Source organism: Lytechinus variegatus, chromosome 16 (assembly GCF_018143015.1).
Source record: "Lytechinus variegatus isolate NC3 chromosome 16, Lvar_3.0, whole genome shotgun sequence".
NCBI lineage: Eukaryota > Metazoa > Echinodermata > Echinoidea > Temnopleuroida > Toxopneustidae > Lytechinus > Lytechinus variegatus.
Window position 1 is genome coordinate 19,086,571 of NC_054755.1, and position 19,842 is coordinate 19,106,412.

The 19,842-nt window shown below is 35.2% G+C and overlaps 1 protein-coding gene across 1 annotated transcript; it reads right to left on the bottom strand.

Annotated features, from left to right (window-relative positions):
- Window positions 1-622: 622 nt before the first annotated feature.
- Window positions 623-18,286, bottom strand: LOC121430054. The gene is made up of 5 exons (XM_041627328.1): window positions 17,915-18,286; window positions 8,080-8,379; window positions 7,161-7,386; window positions 6,324-6,502; window positions 623-3,391 (listed from the first exon to the last, which is right to left on the bottom strand). The coding sequence occupies exons 1-5, from the start codon at window positions 18,030-18,032 to the stop codon at window positions 3,156-3,158; spliced, it is 1,059 nt and encodes a 352-aa protein (XP_041483262.1). The 5' UTR covers window positions 18,033-18,286; the 3' UTR covers window positions 623-3,155.
- Window positions 18,287-19,842: the final 1,556 nt, after the last annotated feature.

Here is a 19,842-nt window from a genome sequence, read left to right on the forward strand (position 1 = left end):
TGTGGTCCTCTATTAACACCTACTGGTATCAGTTTTTACACCAGTTTTTACAGTGCAGTTGCAATTTACACTCATTCCAACAAGTAATTATCACAAAACTCCACATTTTTTGTTTGCTTTTGCTTTTATTTTATTTTTTTCAGGCTTATAAAAATATGTAATTGTAATTCAATATACATTATAAAAACATCTCTCAACACTGGAACCGACGAATATAGATTGCCAAAATGCCAATTAAACTATAAAATGATGTTTAAATCGAGGCAGAATCACAGTCACTGTACTGTATACAGGGGCCCATTGCAGAAAGTGTTGCGTTTAAACGCAAATCCAAAAATCAATCGCAAGTCAAAAATGAGAGCTGTTGATTGGTTGAAAATAAAGTTGTGTCTGTTTTTTAGAGTTGCGTTTGATTGCAACGCTTTCTGCAACGGGCCCCAGATCAGTGACAGTAATACCATGGTCACATTTGTTCTACGGCGGCCGGCGAGTCGAAAACAGCCGTTTTATCAATGTTGATTCAAACCACTTTATGTAGTTGGACAAAAAATGTTAAAACGGCTGTTTTCGACTCTCCGTACGGCCGCAGTAGAATAAATGTGACCATGGCATAGTCAATAGTCAATATCCAAAAATATTGCCTATCACTATGTAGGTAAAACAATTTCTGATTGTGTTGCTTCTACTATGTTTTGTCTGCTAATATAGCACTACTATTCGAACATCTGTTTAAAAATGTTTACATTGTAAAACAAACTATATAATTGGTTTAAGTAACATATCTGTTGATGAATAAATAATGTATCCAATCGATAAAATATTGTTGATATTAGCCAGACTTCTGGTTGATTCTTACCAATAAAATGGTTGATTTTGAACATTTTGTTGGTCGAACACAATATTCATGCACCGACACATTGGTTATTTTGACCAATCTTGTTTTTTCTATTATAAAAGATTTGAATTAAAATCTTTTCGCTTTTTATTTAAATCTAAATCTAACATTCGTCTGATCACTATTCAAAGCCGACCTTGATTTTTTTTAATCCTTAACATTAAATTTTAGAGTGATACTATACTACTCTACTGCTGCCGCTGCTGCTGCTACTACTACTACTACTACTACTACTACTACTACTGCTGCTGCTGCTGCTACTAAATATTACAACTAGTTTTGTATTCATTTATAACCTTTTTAATGATTTCTTTGCATCCATAATCTTACTTGCTTGCTTATTCAAAATTATCTTTTAAGATTCCAATTCAATTGGTATGTCATAAATCCCATGAAATGGATTGTTTATGTACAATATAATTATCTACATGTATAAAATTCATATTATTCCAATCTATTATTACTAGATTAAGAGCACACGAGCACGCGAGCACACCTCAACTGTATATTCATAAACAAAATGTGTTTATTCATATTTTGATAAATGATAGTATATAACAAATTGATTTTTTAATCCACAAATCTTTGCAAATTTCTTCTATCAAGAGGAAAAAATTAATGCTATATCACTGCGATAAATAGGCATACCATAGACTTCCCATACTCCGATGATGGGCATACCGTACAGTAAATATTTATTATACACAGTAATTCAATAACCTGAAGCACTTGCGATCGATATAAATAGTATAAAGAAATTGCACTTGTGAACAAGGATTACATTATCCTATTTTAAAACATACAACATATCGATACAGGCCTATATAGAATGCAATAACGTTCCGGTTACTTTTCTATAGTTTTATCTTTAAGTCCCATAACGATGTTGAAGAAGAATTTTTACATGCATACATTTTCCCTCTAATTGCATATTATTTGTGGAAAAAAAATCGTGCGAATCAAATGTAAAAACAAAACAGATAATTTACATAAGTGAACCAGATTGTTTGTAAAAATGACACGGGTCCCCTCTCAAGTATAAGTATATAAAGAATATGGTAATTTTACCACGATATTACCATGATTCAATAGCCAATCAAATCAAGGCTTTGCATGAATGGTACAATATTGCAGTGTTTTTGTCAAGCCTTTTTGAAACCGGTCCTGTTGCCAATTTCAAGCGTTAATACACAAATGGCGTGTTGGAACTATTCTGCCTTAATACAGACAACTATCTACATCACTTTCTATTTTAATTGATCATTAATGAAAAAAAAATACCCTGACATCCTCTTTTGTTTTAAATGGCAGAAAAATAGAAATACAATATAAATACATGCAGATATGACGAAAATCCTTGAAGGAATAACGATATATGTATTTGATATGAGTTGTAGATTTGTAAGAGCAGCTCCCTCAGATGTTATGTTTGATAAATTCCATAAGAAGGTTGTTTTTTTTTCAATGAGTGTATAAGACAATTTCACTTATGCATTTACCATCAAGGCTCACCGTTTTTTCTCATTTGCGATTCCTATGAAAAATACGTTTAAATCGGGTCAGTTGGGTGCAACTGTTATTTTAGTCTATTTGACTATTTTCCAGTCGTATTTGACTAGAACAGAGTTATTTCTGACCAGAATATACGTCAGAAATGTGACTAAACATATCAGTTGCACCCAACTGACTACTGATCTAGTCAATTTGACCCATTTGTCAGGGAAGGGCACACATTAATACCTCAAATTTCTTTACAAATTTATCAAATAACAAGTAAATATGCACTTTCAAATACTTTTATAGTTTGTTAAAATATGAACTGAGCAACTACAGGTTAAACAAATCACAATTGATTTTTCATGCAATCTTTATTAAACCACCATAGACCTATACAACGTTGTGACTGAACCGTAAAAACTTTCAAACTTTACATTTTATGATACGAATTGCATCATCGATTTAAAACATTTTCAACGCAGGTGCCGTGGCCGAGTGGTCTAAGGCGCCTGGCTATTCATTGAAAGTCCGGGGTTCGATCCCCGGCCACGGCACCTCTGGTTTTTACCCTCCATTCAAATGAATGAAAATGCTTTATTTACCGTGGTAAACACTGGGGTGGGGATACTACAAATACAAATAAAAAACGGGACAACTTTAAAACTGCTCACTCTCCCCCCCCATAAAAAACGTTTAATGTTTAGGGAAACTCCTTTATATTTCACTGTAGTACTGTACTCAAAACTGAGACCATTTTAAAAATCTATGTTACAGTCGCTTTCAGGTCAAGCTGTTTATGATATTCATAGGGCGTCTTCATGTCCGCTAAAATTAGACGTCGCTTGTAGAAGAAAGCGGCGACCGCCGTTAACACTATGAGGACGACGACGATGACGAGGAGACAAATAACGACGATACCGAATGTTTTCCACCACCGTAGCGATTCGTCTCTGCAAGAAGGTAATGTTTTATTCCAATTGTGATGGGGCTGTTGATTACCTGCATGAAGACATTATCGACAATAATATAAAGGTCATTCACAAATTTCTGACATTACGAAACTATTAAACTATCATTTAATAATAATAATATGTGATTTGTAATGGGCCAAATCCACTCGGCAGAGTGCCCAAGGCGCAGTGAAAGAAAGAAAGAGTACAAATATATTAGTAATAGATTCAGAAACAAGCAAGAATATAGGAAGCATTTGAATAGACGAGTCTTAAGTCTTATTTCTATCAAGCTTTGAGAATAAATCCCTTGAAACATGTAAAAGATTAGTTTCTGATCAAGAGAGCCTCATAGTCTCATTCATTCATACATACATATACTGAATCAAAATTATGGAAAATTGACTCATACAAAACTGAAAGATGACAGAAACATTATAGAACATCAATATTCCAAGTCGAATCGTGCTGTAATTAAAATTTGTTATGAAATAAAGATTTATAGAAAAGGTAGCTTGTTTTGAATGCCAAGTTCGTTTTCTATTATGACTACAGTATTGCAGTTCGACTGCTAATAATTTGGTCCTCATATGTAATTAGATGACTGACTCTTGGACCTCGTCTTACAAAGAGTTGCGAACGATCCAATCGATCACATCTATGGAAAGCCAGCAATGTCAAACCTCTAAACTGCATGTTTTCTTTCAAAATATTTTCCAGATATGATGCACATTCAGAAATTTATTGCTTTATATATAGAAAATTCAATTTGCTTCTTTTTGCTTACAAAGGACATTGTGCAAATTTCCTGGATAGAACAAAAAACATAACATTGATGCATTTCCATACAGTTTAGGTTGATTGTATCAATCGTAACTTTCTATTAATTAGGGAATTATTACGTGAGAGATAATATATTTATTGTCATGTTCCAAATGTAGATTGCATTGTTCATGTTAAATTTATATAATTTGTTTTGTTTATCATTTTGCATGGCATGTAAACAAGAAGAATTTCCAATTATGGACAATAAATAAATACTTATACTTTGTATAAGTATAATTATTTTATACTTATTTAAGATTGGGCCCTGATATTTTTCGCGCCGCAACTTTTTTTTAAATCTTTAACATTATCGAACAAGGCCGTTATTTCACAGCTTTAAAAAGAACAAGAAATTTTTATCATTAAGATAATGCGAGTTACAGATGACGATTCTAGAAGGTGCCAAGGTTAGGGATCTCTTGACACATCTGACTTCTGGGCCCCGTCTTACAAAGAGTTACGATTGATCCAACCATTGTAACTTTATGGAAGTCCATCAATGTCATAATTTTTCTACAGGAAATTTGCGCAATCTCCGTCGTAAACAGAGAGAATCACACAGAATCTTCAAGAGAATGATAAATGTATGAATATGCATCATAGAAAATATTTTAAACAAACATGCATGTATGCTAGATGTTAATGTTGCTGGCCGTCCATAGTTGTTGTTGATCGGATCAATCGCAATCGTAAGACGGGGCCATGGCCCTGTCTCACAAATAGTTCGAATTCATCTCAACTATGAAAAGCCATCAATGCCATAATTAATTTATGATAAAAATTTGCACAAAATATGTCTCTTTGAAAAGAAGGAAGAGCACGCTAAATTGTCAAAACAATTATGTAATATGAAACATTTCGACCGGACATATATGGGTTGCAGCTGGCTTTCCATAGCTGTGATCGATATGATCAATGGTAACTCTTTGTGAGACGGGGTCCAGATGTTCAGAGTGTAAAAGTGTTGATTGATAATGATTAAAAACAAGTTTAGAACTGGGGAACCATTTTAATGTTTTATACAATTAATGGAAAGCTTACAATACTTGATAGAAGACAAGATGGACGATAACAGAAAATAAAAACGAGTCCACATGGGATCGTAATCGGATCGCACGGTGTGTGGCGGGCTTTAAGCTAACAAAGCATTGCAGACAGACAAAACTAAAAAAAAGTAATTTTGCAATTACAATAGAGCACAAAACACGTAAAAATGCAACAAAAAAGAGGTGTTTATCAACAGCAGTTTTTAAAAATATTTAAATTTAAGAGAGGAGAAGTAACACAAAAGACTTGATTACGATTTTTTTCTTTTGAAAAATAAAAAGAAAGAACTGGATTAGGATCTAATAAAAAAAAAGAGTTAATGGTAATAATAATACTAAAAGACAGGGCCTATCAAGAGGCAAATTTAAAAAAATCAATGGAGATAATTTCTTTTAGATTGCCAAGATTGAATAGGTGGGGGGCAGAAAATAGGTGGTGGTGATTTGTTTGTGTGTGGTAGCCTGTATGGTGAAGGGGCTGGTTTGCGAGCAATAAGAAAGAGTTTGAAAACAGCTTTATATAAGAATGCATGGGGTAGTGAAGGAGACAATTTAAAAAACGGAGATAAAATATCAAAAGCAGGACAGGGAGACTCAAAGCAAAAGAAGAAAGAGAATTAAAATAAGAGGTGGTGGAGAAGAAGAAGAAGGAAAAGAAGAAGAAGAAGAAGAAAAAGAAGAAGGAGGAGGAGGAGAAGGGGAAGGAGGAGGAGAAGAATAAGGAGGAGAAGAAGGAGGACAAGAAGAAGAATAAGAAGAAGACATGAAAAGAAGAAAAATACGAAGAAAAAAGAAGACTGCGAAGAATAAAAACAACTACAAGGGCAACAACAACACCAGCTATAACAAGAATAACAACAAAATAAGGAAAAGAAGAAGGGGAGACAGGTGTTTTCTTTAGGGGGATGAAAATATTGATATATAGAAATTGTGTGCCACATCTTCGTGCAAGAGCTCCAGGCCCTAAACTAATCACAAACACTTTTCTACATGAGTTGCCTCGACAAGAAACTTTGCAGTGCGGTGGATGTAGACGAAGAGGGCGACATTCTTCAAAGCCGTGCGTGTCGTGTTCGGTGAGTGCACAATTCGCCTCAAAAACTTACCAACCATTTGTGTCGTTGGATAAATGGGCACTCGCCAGCTCCTGGGAACTCGCCAGCCCCAGGTGAAAATTTGTGACAGAATTCTGTGATGGGGTGGAGGCGTGGAGTTGATATCTGACAAAAGTCTCCCGGGATGCATTGACGATTTGAAGTTCTGACATCAGGTACCCAGGCCTTTCACTTCTGAATTGTACGATAATTAAAAAAAAGGACAACGAAAATTGAGCATTGGAAGCAAAAAGGAAAAAAAACGACAATAATCGAATCGAAATTACTATAATCTATTAACTAAAAAAGCATTATCATTTCACAAGGATATGGAATATTTCAAAAGAGGCAAGCCACTTTTAAGATATGAGGACAAGAACCGATTGTGGCCCAATCCTCTTCCGACGGTTCTTTTCAGGTTTTTGAACTTGAAAAAATACTGAATGCATTCCGTAAAACCAAAAGACATCATAACTTATTACCAGTGGCGTTACGAAAAACAAAATGGGGGGGGGGCAGACATGGCGTTGTAATGGGCAAAGTCAGTTCTACAAAGTTGAGAGTGAGCAAAGCGAGAGAGCAAAAAACAATGTTTTTTATACGAAACCCTCATTTGTGTGATGGATTTCAATATAATATTCAGAAAATACTATTTTCTGCCCTTTTACATGACGATAACATAACTTGCCATGACGACATTATATGACTTAATAATTATGCCAACTTGTTAAGATAATGTATCTCGTCATGTCGACATTACAGGGCTATTAAGTCGACATTACAAGATAAAATATATCTCGTGAAGATGATGTCACCACAAAGTTAATGCACGCTGGTTAGGCACATTATTTACCTTGTGTTAATTTCGTGAATGACCACGCCTTCGAGATCCTCACTGACGTAATCGGGGAAATCCCATTCTCCAAGGTATTCCATGGTCCAATATGAGTAGCTAGAAGCGACAGCCTTCTCTCCGACATAGATCTCGCAGCGGAAGGTGACGTCGGATCCGAGCTCGGCCGTGTGATTGGCGCAGAGGTCGCCGGCGACAACGATGGGTGGAGGAGGGGGCGGAGCAGCTGTATGAAACGCGTGGAAATATCAATATTCAAAATGATTATTGATTAAAAAACGAAAAAAAATCTATAAAGTAGGATTGGTGATTGCATCTACGGAGGTGGTGGTGACGACGACGGCGACGTTGATGATGAATGAGATAATATGGTGTGACGATGATGTTGATGATGATGCTGATGATAGTGGTGGTGATGATGATGACGATGATGATGATGATGGTGATGATGATGGTGATTATGATGATGATGATGATGGTGGTGATGATGATGATGATGATGATGATAGTGGTGGTGATGATGATGATGATGACGGTGGTGGTGGTGGTGTTGATGATTATGATAATGATGGTGATGAGGATGTTGGTTATGGTGGTAATAATGGTGATGCGAAGTGGTAGGCCTATTGCACGAGTAACATAAAATGACAGGTTAGTATAATATTACCATAAAATCAAAATCATTTTATAAGAAATGACGCCATTTGAAATTACAACAATGCATAACTTGTCATCTACATGAATCTTTATCGTAAAAATCAAAAGAAGCATAGAAAGATAATATAAAGAATTGTCTCTATAGGCCCTATAATGATCATGTATATCATTTTCAAGTTATTTCACCGACGACAGATCAACAGCAAATTCATAGCACAAATTTTAAAAAAGGAGGGAAAATATATTTCAAACAGGAACACACCTTCAACTTTGAGCGTGATATTTCTCGAAACCACCGTTCCGTTTGCACCCGTCACCTCACACGTGTACACGCCCTCCGCTTCAAGCCCCGCCCTCCTGAAGATGAGCGTCGAATTGCAATACTCCTGAGTCAAACCCATCCCCTCAGACCACGCCCATGGCAAGGGCTGACCGTCTTTCAACCAGCGCATGGAGCAGAAGTTCTCGGGGTAGCATACCAGGTCTTTGTATCGCCCTTCATCTGCGTGCTCTAACCGGGTGTACTCGTCTTGCTCAAAACCGACCAATCCGATATCAGAACCTATCATTTAAGAGAAAGAGAGAGAGAGAGAGAGAAAGAGAAAGAGATAATAAAATTAAAGGTGAAGTCCACCTCAGAAAAATGTTGATTTAAATCAAGAGAGAAAAATCAGACAAGCACAATGCTGAAAATTTCATCAAAATCGGATGTAAAATAAGAAAATTATGACATTTTAAAGTTTTGCTTATTTTTCACAAAATAGTTATACATGTAAGTAGTATTGAATACATGGGCAAGTTATTATAAGCACAAAACTGCTTGGACCAATATCAGGCAGGAGAGAGGGCTACACGAAAACAGTGATAGCAAAATGATGTCACGAAATACAAGATATTGATACTTAGAAACTCAGTGGTCGAAAAAATAAATCGTGGCTAGAAGAAGTTAAAGTGCGTGCACGTGGATGAGTGCAGGTTATATAGTTATGTATAATTAGAAATATGAAACTGCTTCAACGGAGGTTTAAAAGGAAAAGAGATTCAATTCAATTCAATTCTGTTTTCATTTCCATTCAAAACATAATACAAAGTGATATAAAGCAATACAAATCAAGTACAATTTTATAGAAGGGCATTCTTACTTCGTAAAACAGAAAAAAAACAGTATAATATAGAGCACAAATGGAAATGCAGATGCAGGGTGTTTGATATCATGTGGCAAGGCATTCCCAAATATCTGGGGCCCGTTGCAGAAAGAGTTGCGTTTAAACACAAACAAACAAGATCGATCGCAAGTCCCAAATGTGCGCTGTTGATTGGTTGAAAATCAAGTTGGACATGATTTTTTTTACTTGAGTTTAAACTTTAAACGCAACTCTTTCTGCAACGGACCACTGGACCGTGGTGGCCTATCGTCATATGAGTAAATAATTTTCTAGGATTGATTGAATGGAGTTCTGTTGAATGTCGTGCTGGACATGAATATTTTTGCTGTAAATAAAAAGATTGCAAGATGGAATCAGAAGAAAATTGGTTGAAATGTTATGACCGCTTGATAATTTTCAGCGTTCTTAAGTTGTGAAATAGGCCTATACATCATCAATATGTGCAGTGTAATGTGAATGTATACAGATATACGGAGTGCTTTATTTTAAAGATCGAGTATCATATCTATTCACTCTAAAGAAGGTTTATTGGGTAAAATGTTGGGTACAATTGGAACATGCATTGTTGGTTGGGTGAAACAAAACCAATATTCTCTAGATTTTACGCCGATGTTGGGTTGAAATAGCCCGATATGGAGTAAAGAAAAAATACCCAGCAAACATGCTCCCTTTGTTCCCAATATTGGGTAAAATTTTACTCAGTGTTTTTAGAGTGTTCTTACCTTATACTTCTATACGCCCATACTATGTTGCAGTAAGATAAGTGGGATAAAACGAGCAAATTGTAAAGGCTTTAATAATGACCTTTTTTTAGAGGGAGATGATAATATTCTATATAAAATTCATATCCTTCTTGTTGCCAACATACACATTTCGTAAATGTGACTGTTCCAGGTTAAATTGGAGTCAATCCATACACCAAAATTTGATACGCTCCCCTTATTATAGATTATTCGTAATTAACCGCGCAGTCACGCGTCTTTATACAAGTGATAAGGCTTTAATAATGAGTTATCATAATTTATACTAATCTTAACAGGATACGGGATATCGCTGTGAATAAAAACCTGGTATGAAGAATAAGACATTCAAATAGATATACACAGAAAGCAACATGACAAGATAAATACCACAAATCACAACTGAAAAAAAACTGATTATTGATTTTCAATTCCGTTTTGACACAAAGTCACCTTTGCCTTATTTAACTTTTTTAAAATTCATTCAGATCGTAAAGAACTAGAAAAGAAGAGGGAAAAAGAAGAAAAAAGAAGAGGAAGAAAAAGAATGAAAGAAGAAGGATATGAATTAGGAGGAGGAGAAAAAGAAGAAGAAAACGAAGAAGAAAGTGAAAAAGAAGGAGGAGGAGGAGGAGGGGAAGAAATAGAAAAAGGAGGAGGAGAAGAAAAAGGAGAAGAAAAAGAAGAAGTGGAAGAAGAAAAGGAAGAATAATAAGAAGAAAGAAGAGGAGGAATAAGATGGGGAGAAGGAAGAAGAAGAAGAAGAAAAAGAACAAGTCAAATATGATACGGTCTTTTTTTAACTCCGCATTCAGATTTTTTTCAGACTACACGTACTTATGTTTTACCAGCGTTAAGAAATTATGACAGCTGTTAATAACATGAGCTAACATAAGAATTGATTGAATCTCCTTTCATTATAACAAAAAAGTGTGTAAGAAAAAGTGAGACGTGAGAAATTTGAGCGTGACTCGATTTCTTATATTTGCAGAATTTAATATCCTGTCCCAAGCAAGCACACACATCCTAAATTATAAAGAAAAAATATCTTTAAAAACATATTTCGCTACAAATAGACTTTCATTTTTCAGGAATGTGAAATGCAATATCCAGGTTCGTATGGAACGTCAGGATATTACTCTGTATTTATTTATTTTTAAATCCCTTTCTGATTCTCTTTGCGGAAGTTCTTACACACTCTTTAACGTGCCAGAGATGAAATGAAGAAATTGTTGACTTTCATCGCTATTTTGGGATACATGTAAACCGCCATGATGCCTATTTATATATATACACGAGAAAATCCCGTGCACTCTCAGAAAAGTTTTAAACAAGTTTGGTTCAAATATGCTGTTGATTAAAACAAATTAGCATGCAAAATTGAATGCATTTTCTTGAACCAACAGTGAGGTTGGTCGGATCGGATTTCAACCATCTGGTAGGTTGGTTAACAAATTTATAAGGGTGTGGGATTGCGGGAATGGGCACTTAAACCCCACTCATTTTACTTAGCAGGATACAGTATTAAATTTCCCAACGTAACCACCTTTCTAATTATCGAATGTTATTAAACAAGGGGGAAAACAATGGTACATTTTGAGCAAAAAAAAAAGTTAAGGATGCCAAACATCATGTATGGAGCAATATTTCTAAAAAGTCGCAAGCAAGCCACAAAAACTGACCCTCTTTAAAAAAAAAGTTGTGATAGACTTCAACGATTTATTATTTACCAAAAAAGTAACATCATATTTCATTATTTTCTCTATATCTTTTCTTTTCTTTTTTTATGATGATGGAACTTTATTCGGGGCCAAGATCTCCCAAGTCCCCTCCAACCAGAAAACATAATATGCCGGACTTTATAAGGTTTAGTTTAATATACTCCGGTAGTGATTATAATCAAACACCGTATATATATTGGCTGATCCAAGGGATATCAAAATATGCCCTAATCTGTCTGAGATTTATTATCATTATGACAACATTATACAATTGCTATAATAACAATCATCATCATTATTATTATCATCATCATCGTCATCATTGATTCATCACCATCATATAAATGCCCCATTTTTAAGGAATTACCTATTATTTTCTTGCTTGACATCTGTTTGTAGAGAGCAATTACTCTCTTTCTGGAGTGAAAACCCTTATTTTTCTTATCAAAATGTAATTTTTCCCCTTTTCTTTTGTGAAATCCTGGATCCGTCCTTATTGGTCGCTACTAAGCACGTATATCATTTTGTTTGTTTGTGTATAGTACTTGTGAATTATTACGACACGCACCTATTAAAATCCAAAAACAACCATTCCGAGAAACAAACAAATACGTACAAAGAAAAAGAAATGAATATTTACAAAGTTATTATGGTAATGTGGGGGAGAAGTGTATACGTTGCAGACGTGATTACATCGGTGTAACACCATTCTATTTTCCTGTATAACCTCAAAGGATGTTGTGAAGTTCTATTTGGGGGCGATTCCATACGTGTCGTACCATGCGTTTACGGGACATTTTGACAACAATTTTAGTTTCCTAGCCGAATGCTTGAGCAATAAACTATTCTTTTCTTGTTAATGATAAAGCTACAGTAGGTAGTCTTGTGAAAAACTAATAACCAACACACAAAAAATTGATTATGGGTAAATTATAGGTGAAAATGTTGTGTGTCGTACGGGGTGCAGAAATGTCCCGTACGACACGCAACGTTTAATAAGCTCTATCCACCTACGGACCACATATCTTTGTTGGTCGTCAGTGTTTTGCATGTCTACCCAGTGGTACTTTAGGCCAAGTAAAATAAGAAAGTAGTTGATCGTCCTCGCGCGCATCACTTTTGGCCGCCGCATGAAAATTTTTGCTATTTACTATTTTCTAAAAAAAAAAAAAAAAAAAAAAAAAAAAAAAAAAAATTGTGTTGCTTCTCGTCCTCGCCATCTTCCCTTTTTAATTGCAGCATCAACTTTCTTGTTATCAACTATTTTTATGGCTGCTGAATAACGAAAAAATTCACAAGATTACTCTGGGATCTCTCTCGCAACTTCAAAAACAATTGCAAAGTCCGATATCGCCGTATTTGCAAGAAAGAAAAAAATTCTGATTTGTTTTTCTATTGGATTTTGAAGATACCATCATAAATTAGCGAGGAAATAAAGTTTGCAAACTCGGAAAAGATCGCGGATTTCTTCATTTTTAGTGCATTTTCGGGGACCCCGCTTACTGAATCTGAACTAATCCGTCGCATGCTCTTGAAATATGGCGCAGATAAATCAATTCTAATGACGTAATTTGTATTTCAGCGGGGTTTTTTGGTGAGTGATAGCACCTGTACTTAGATGTGTGTTACGGTGATTGTGTGCTTGTGACTCTGTTGGGAGAACTGCATGTGTGCTAGGAATAGGATGATGTGATTGACTGTGCTGGCGTGACATGTGAATTTGTGAAATGCATTGAATTTTCTGGCGAGTTTTCTAATGTCAGGAGGCAATGCATCGAATATTCAGTGAGGGATTTAATATTCAATATCAATTTTAAAAATGAATAAAAATTGAGCAGTAGTATTAAAACATTATGTAAACGAACAAGCACCCGAAAACTGCGATGCGAAACCATACCCAGAGCTAAAAATGAGATTGGCTCTGGAAAATTGAACAAGACTCCATGACAATAAAAAAGACCCCCCATGCATTTTTTTTACCCTTACATAAATTAAAATGTTTAAATTATTCACTTGACATGAACATTCTGTTTGACAACAATACAGTACCAGTATACATCAGTAATAATACATCAATCGATTTTATTTTCCATAGATTTCCAATCAATCGTAGATATATACATATATAATAATATGTATATATATATTTCTAATCATTTATTATTACTATTGAGCATACATCGATCACATAATTCGAGCTTGACATGGCCTGACAATCATTTGAATAAAAATAGCAAAAAAAATAGTAAATAGTAAGGACCTCCCTCATCACTGATGTCACAAATCGGACCGAGAAAATGCCTCCGTGTTCTTAAAAAAAATAGTAAGATAGCAAATAGCAAGGACCTCCCTCATCACCGCTCTCAAAAAACCCGGACGATCAACTACTATCTTTTTTTACTTGGCCTTAATACTACAAAGCAAATTGAAGTTCTTCGTTCGTTTGGACAGGTTAAAAAAAAGTTGTGAAAATGGCTGATTTATCTAGCGCGGAATCGCCCTTAGGTATATATCCCATGCCTACACACTGACACGTCAAAGTACACTAATGTTAAACGCGGTTTCGTAATGAAGTTTTTTTTTATTGAAAAAGTAAAAAAAAAAGTAGAGAAAAATTATGACAATGATATATTTTGTCTGTTTTATTTTTATTTCTGCGTTCAAAATATATTATCAAAAATATTTACATTATTTGTAATATACAACATAATTCATAATGCATACAATTTAAACATAATGCATAATTAGAAAAAAATGGTGTGGGCATATACTTCACATTTTAAAAATATAAAAGGGAACATCAACAAAATTTAATGAACGCAGGAGACCGCCATCGTGAGCGGTTAAGCTTGTACTTGGTGGCGGCCTTTTTTCCTAGGGTAGAGGTTAATTGGATCGATCGTAACTCTTTGTAAGACGGGGCCCTGACATCTTTTCAGATGAGAAAATTAATGTTGATGAAACGTGTCCATAAAGGGTAAATGGTGGTAATTTTTTTTTTACATTATGGTTAAGAAAACAATGAATGCATGTAAGTAAGCAGCCAGAGGACCGATGGCTTCATGTCCTCTCCTAGGAACCTGGTAATGAGGATTAATGCCTTACCGAAAGACACTAGCGCACCAAGTAGGAATCGAACCCGGGTCATCGGAATACGAATCCCCGCTCTATACCGACTGAGTTATCGCGCCTCCTTCGACATTCATCCCTCTTAACGCGCAATTTATTGACATTTATAGCAACAAAAATCATTCATTCATTTTTATTGTTTATGTTTTGTAATCAATTTCAATTGTTTACTTTATTGGCTACTTGTCACTTATTTATTCTATATATTTTTCTATTTACTCATTGATTTTGTATATATGTGCTTTTGCATTTCTTTATCAATTGAATTATCTATTTACATTCATTTTATTATTTATATATTCAATTATATATCTATTCACTCATTTACTTATTTATTTATTTATTAGGAAATATAATATTTTAAAGTATTTTTAATCTATTTCTATAAATTGATTGATTCATTCATTTGAATGAAGAGAAAATAAAGCTATCCAATACAAAGTTGGAATTATCACCAACCAAAAAGGCAGCCAATCTAAGATTTACCCAAAATCAAAGTTCATTAGTTCTGCCGAGCCCCACATTCGACATTTATATTCATTACCAAGATCAAAACTACTTGAATTAGAAGTGATATCATACACACAACGATTCGATTCTTGGAGTTTATTTAGCTCTCACATGCACCAGGTCACCGTCTTACAAAGAGTTACAATTCATCCATTCAATCGTAACTCTATGGAAAGCCATCAGCGTCATATTTTTTTCTGCAGGAAATTTGCAAAATGTCCTTTATAAACACACCAAATTATTAAGAAAACAATGAATTTATGAATATACATAGCGTATCCAAAAAAAGTTTACACTTAGAAAAAATCCTGTAAAATCATATATTTGTAATATCCTGAAGATTTTTCCACATTTTAACATTGGTACAGATCCATTTAAGCCAACGACGATATAACTGTCGACAAATATTTCCGCTTGAGTGACCACCACTTAATTTTGGAAAGTTAGTGAAAAATGATTTGCGCAGGACTTTGAAATAGTTATGCGAATAAAAGTAGACCTTAATCATAAAGAACACGTGGACTTTAGCTAGTAAAATTGATTTGATGATATCTTGTACCTTTAAGTTGTTTCCTTGCCCAAAACACTTCGAACAGTACATTGCGCCCCCACCGCACTCCCCACACACCAAGGCCATCTTGACGATACATGGAAGGGCTTAGGCTTCATTTTCGTTTTGTTAATCATTATCAAGCTTTGGAAAAGTGTGGAGAAACAAGTATTAAATGAAAAATGAAATGTAAACCCACTTTAAATGATTCAAACTTAGTTAGTGAAAAAATGCTGGAGATGTCTGATATAAACCTTTGTTTAGATTCGGTTATGTCCTCAGATCCTGGCACAAAATAGGGTAAAGGTTGTGCTTACTAAGTGTTGAAATTTCAATTAGGGGGGCAAAATTGTTACACAATGCTTGAATGTATCCGTTTTATTTCAATTGACTAAAGGTGCAAGTAAAGGGAAATGGATGAGAAATGTTTTGCAAGGTAAGTTTGATTTCGCCCTTTCCCCTTTACAGCAAGCATTTCTGCGCAAACAGATTTCTGCGAGCTTTACAAAAATGGACAGTGCTCACTCAAGTGTAACATTCTAGCAAAACTTTTACTTTCATTAAATAGATGAGACCCAAATCCAAGATTATATGTGAAAAATTACCCACATGTTGTATATTTTTTAATTTTTTTTCAAAGTGTAATTTTTTTTTGATACGCACTGTACATCATATCTAGAAAACATTTTGAACTAACATGCATTATAGATATTGACGTTGCTGGCTTTCCATAGTTGAGATTGATCAGATCAATCGCAATTCTTTGTCAGACGGGGTCCACATCACACTAACGAGGCATGTTCAGACCGTACTTATGACATGTCACATATCATTGGTAATAATATAATCTACATTATTTTTCGTTGATGTGGAGTTGGATTATGACTGTAGTATTCAATTGGAGAGGGGTGGGGTCTAAAGGGTTGCGGGAAGGCGGGGGGGGGGGGACTTCAGCCCCACACTTTTTTTTCCAAAACCGTTTGCAAAATTGTATTTTTTGGCTGAGCCCCCCCCCCACTTTCAGCCCCACACCTTTTATTCCAAAACCAGTTTGCAAAATTGTATTTTGGGGCTGAGCCCCCCCCCCCACTTTCAAAACCATTCAGCGGCCCCTGTAATATATCTCATTTGGGCATAATGAATGCCTTTATAATACACATCAATCGCCCTTAATTTCTTACTTCATTAATTAATTAAGTCAATTATTACGGCTTCAATAGTAATGATAGTAAGAATTTTGCTAACATATACTTCTAACTTTGTCTTTATTGTCAACAGGTTCCCCTTTGTCAAAAACACAAATCGATCGTTTTTTTTAAACTGGGATTCCCCCTCATTTCCTCCTTATTGACCGAAACTGCGATAAAACAAAATGTCGTAAAATTCTTGGTACAGTCTGATCTAATTCTCGACTATATCAAAGTCAAAGCAATTAGGTACTTAACGGTCTAATCATAAACTAGCACAATTTGTTTTAAAATTAATTTTCCCAGTCTTTCGCTTTTTATTGGAAAGAACTCAAGTGGTTGGTTTATTAATTCCGGTTAGTGCATGCGAGTGTGTGTTTTAATTGTATAATCTATTTGGAATAATTTCCATCTTAATGAATAACATCTCCTTTTTAAGACTCCGTGCATCCTACTGAGTTTTTATACTTTGTCGTTAACATCTTAAAAGAACTCAAGTTGTAAGCAAACATCGTTATGTTCGCAGCAGCTGCATTAGCGTTCAGAATTGGACCCAGCTGCATATAAACAATTAAATAAAGAAGTTAAGAGTAGGGGTGATAACTAAATCCGATATTAAGTTTTATGGGAACGGTACGTCAATTTTAGATATTTCTTATACGTAATCTTTCTCGTATTTTAAAATTCTTTTCGTGCAAGGCAGTCGCAATATCTCATTTCGTTATTTTGTTTCAGCAATGTATTTCCGAGAATTTGTATTGTAAATTGTAGAATTTAACTTTTGCTGGTATACACCAACATTGTAAATCCTGGTATACAGCATGCACTTGAATAAAAAATAAAGATCGGATAATGTTTGGAGTAGCAAAATGTTGGATGCAAACTATCGTTCTATAAATAACATGATGAGTGCTGTTATTAACTTACCATGGTCACATTTTCTCTACGGCGGCCGTGCGGCGAGTCGAAAACAGCCGTTTCAACATTTTTTGTACCAACTACATATAGGTGGTTTGAATTGAAATTAGTAAAACGGCTGTTGTCGACTCGCCGTACGGCCGCCGTAGATCAAATGTGACCAAGGTATAACTTACCATTAATACAACTTCGTTTGTCTGACGGGCATGAATGTATCTCCCACAGCGCAGATTGTATTGAAGCAGACGATGCGAAACCGAGCAAAACGGCGGCAAAACAGATCGAATAAAACATCTTCACCAAACGTCACAAAACCCCGGATGGAAAAAACAAGACCAACCAGTGAATCCTAATTAAATCATCAGCTTTCTCAATGCGACCAGTGTTCCAAACATTCCCGTAGCAGATTACGAATTATTCTGGATCTGCTGTCGAAAAAAATAAATGACAGAGGAGAAACAGAAAATCCCTTTTCTCTCAAAACTGAGGAATTATTGTTATAATTCACTGTTTAAAAAAATCGCCTTTATATCCTCCTCCTTTCAGGAAGTGACAAACATTAATAGGCCTGCATTTTTTTTTCCTTTTCGTTTTTCCCCTTCTTTTGAACGTGGGCGGACGACTCCGTTTCATTGATGAAAAATATGGCGCATGCGCGTGACGCAGCATAATTATTCGACCAATCACAGTCATTCTTTCTCTTTAGCTGTCACTCTATGAGCCAATAACAGTTTTTATCTCATGATTCACTAAAACGTGAGCCATCTTGTATGATACAAAGCATACGCTATGTGAGCAACTTCTTTGCTTTGATGAATGCCTTTATCTGTCTTTGGTTTCATTATTTGCTCCCTTTGTTTGTTAAAATGATAAGAAAAACTCGCAGCTACTCGCTCATGGGAGATTTTGTTTGGAATCATTCGGATGAAATTCGGCGAGATAGTTGAATCCAACACAAGAGGAGACATGAGTAGAATCAGTGGCCAAATGAATCAAACATTGAGAGGGAGCAGGGACATGGTGCATTGGGAAGATTTTAATAAGTCGAAAGCGAGCGAGTCAAAAATTGGACCATTCCAAAATCAAATACCAAACTTTGTGACATGTTTCAGCATATCATTTTGATATTATAGCCGTACACATTTTTGCTTGTATTCATTTTTCTTCTCGGTCGTGGAAATTGGGGAAGGGGCAAATGACCAAGCCCCCTCGCTATTTGCATACGTCAGTGAGTGGTATAATGATGAAAGTATATATTCAAGTTTTTATATGTCTGCATTGATTTTCATTTCAACTTAATATCATTTTAAACTTTTTTTTTACTTAACCCATCTCCGTTTCTCCCTGTTTCTCTCTCTCTCTGTCACTTAACCCTTTCTAATTTCCAATGAATCCGACCACATGCCCCAACTGAAACCGGTAACATTTTCAAGGACTTCATCACCATACATTTCGATTAAAAAAGTAAATACGCGTTTTTTTTAAATTCAGATGTAATGGTTAAATTCACAATGAATAACATAGCAATACATGGCCGTGCACAATTTTTTTTCGGAGGGGGGGGGGCAAAAGCGCATTTTTTTACCTAAGAAAGTCAAAAGCGAGCGATCAAAGTGACCAAGCTTGTCATAGGAGCGCTTTTACATTTTATACAGTGAGTATGAAGGATTTCGTGTCTCTAAAAAATGTAAGTTATGTAAATTTTTGGGAGGGAGCGCAATCGCCCCCTGCCCCCCCCCCCCCGCTACGTACTGCCTAATAACCTCCAACTGCTTAAGGCGGATACAAATTTATAGTTGGAATTGATATTATGAATTCAATATACTAAAATTCAAAGAAATATCAAATATCATCTCAAGAGTAAGTAAATGCTAACATATTGATGAGTGAATCAAAACAACCATATCTTTTTCATTTCTCCTTTTTTTCTAATCGCTGCTTTCACTCATCTTCATGTAACTTAATAAAATGTAATAACGTCTCGAAATGACTATGTTGCTGCAAGACTTATGAAGGTGTTGCATGAAAGAGGCCATTGATCCTAAGTCAATTTCAGGTCACCGATTCAAGCCATATCCCCAGACAAAAAATAGTACAGAACCGC

Coding starts and splice junctions, on each gene's coding strand:
- LOC121430054 (XM_041627328.1), bottom strand. CDS start 18,032: ATGTTTTATTCGATCTGTTTTGCCGCCGTTTTGCTCGGTTTCGCATCG. Junction 7,387..8,079: donor TATCACGCTCAAAGTTGAAG/GTGTGTTCCTGT, acceptor CGTTTCATACAG/CTGCTCCGCCCCCTCCTCCA. Junction 6,503..7,160: donor ATTCACGAAATTAACACAAG/GTAAATAATGTG, acceptor CGTACAATTCAG/AAGTGAAAGGCCTGGGTACC.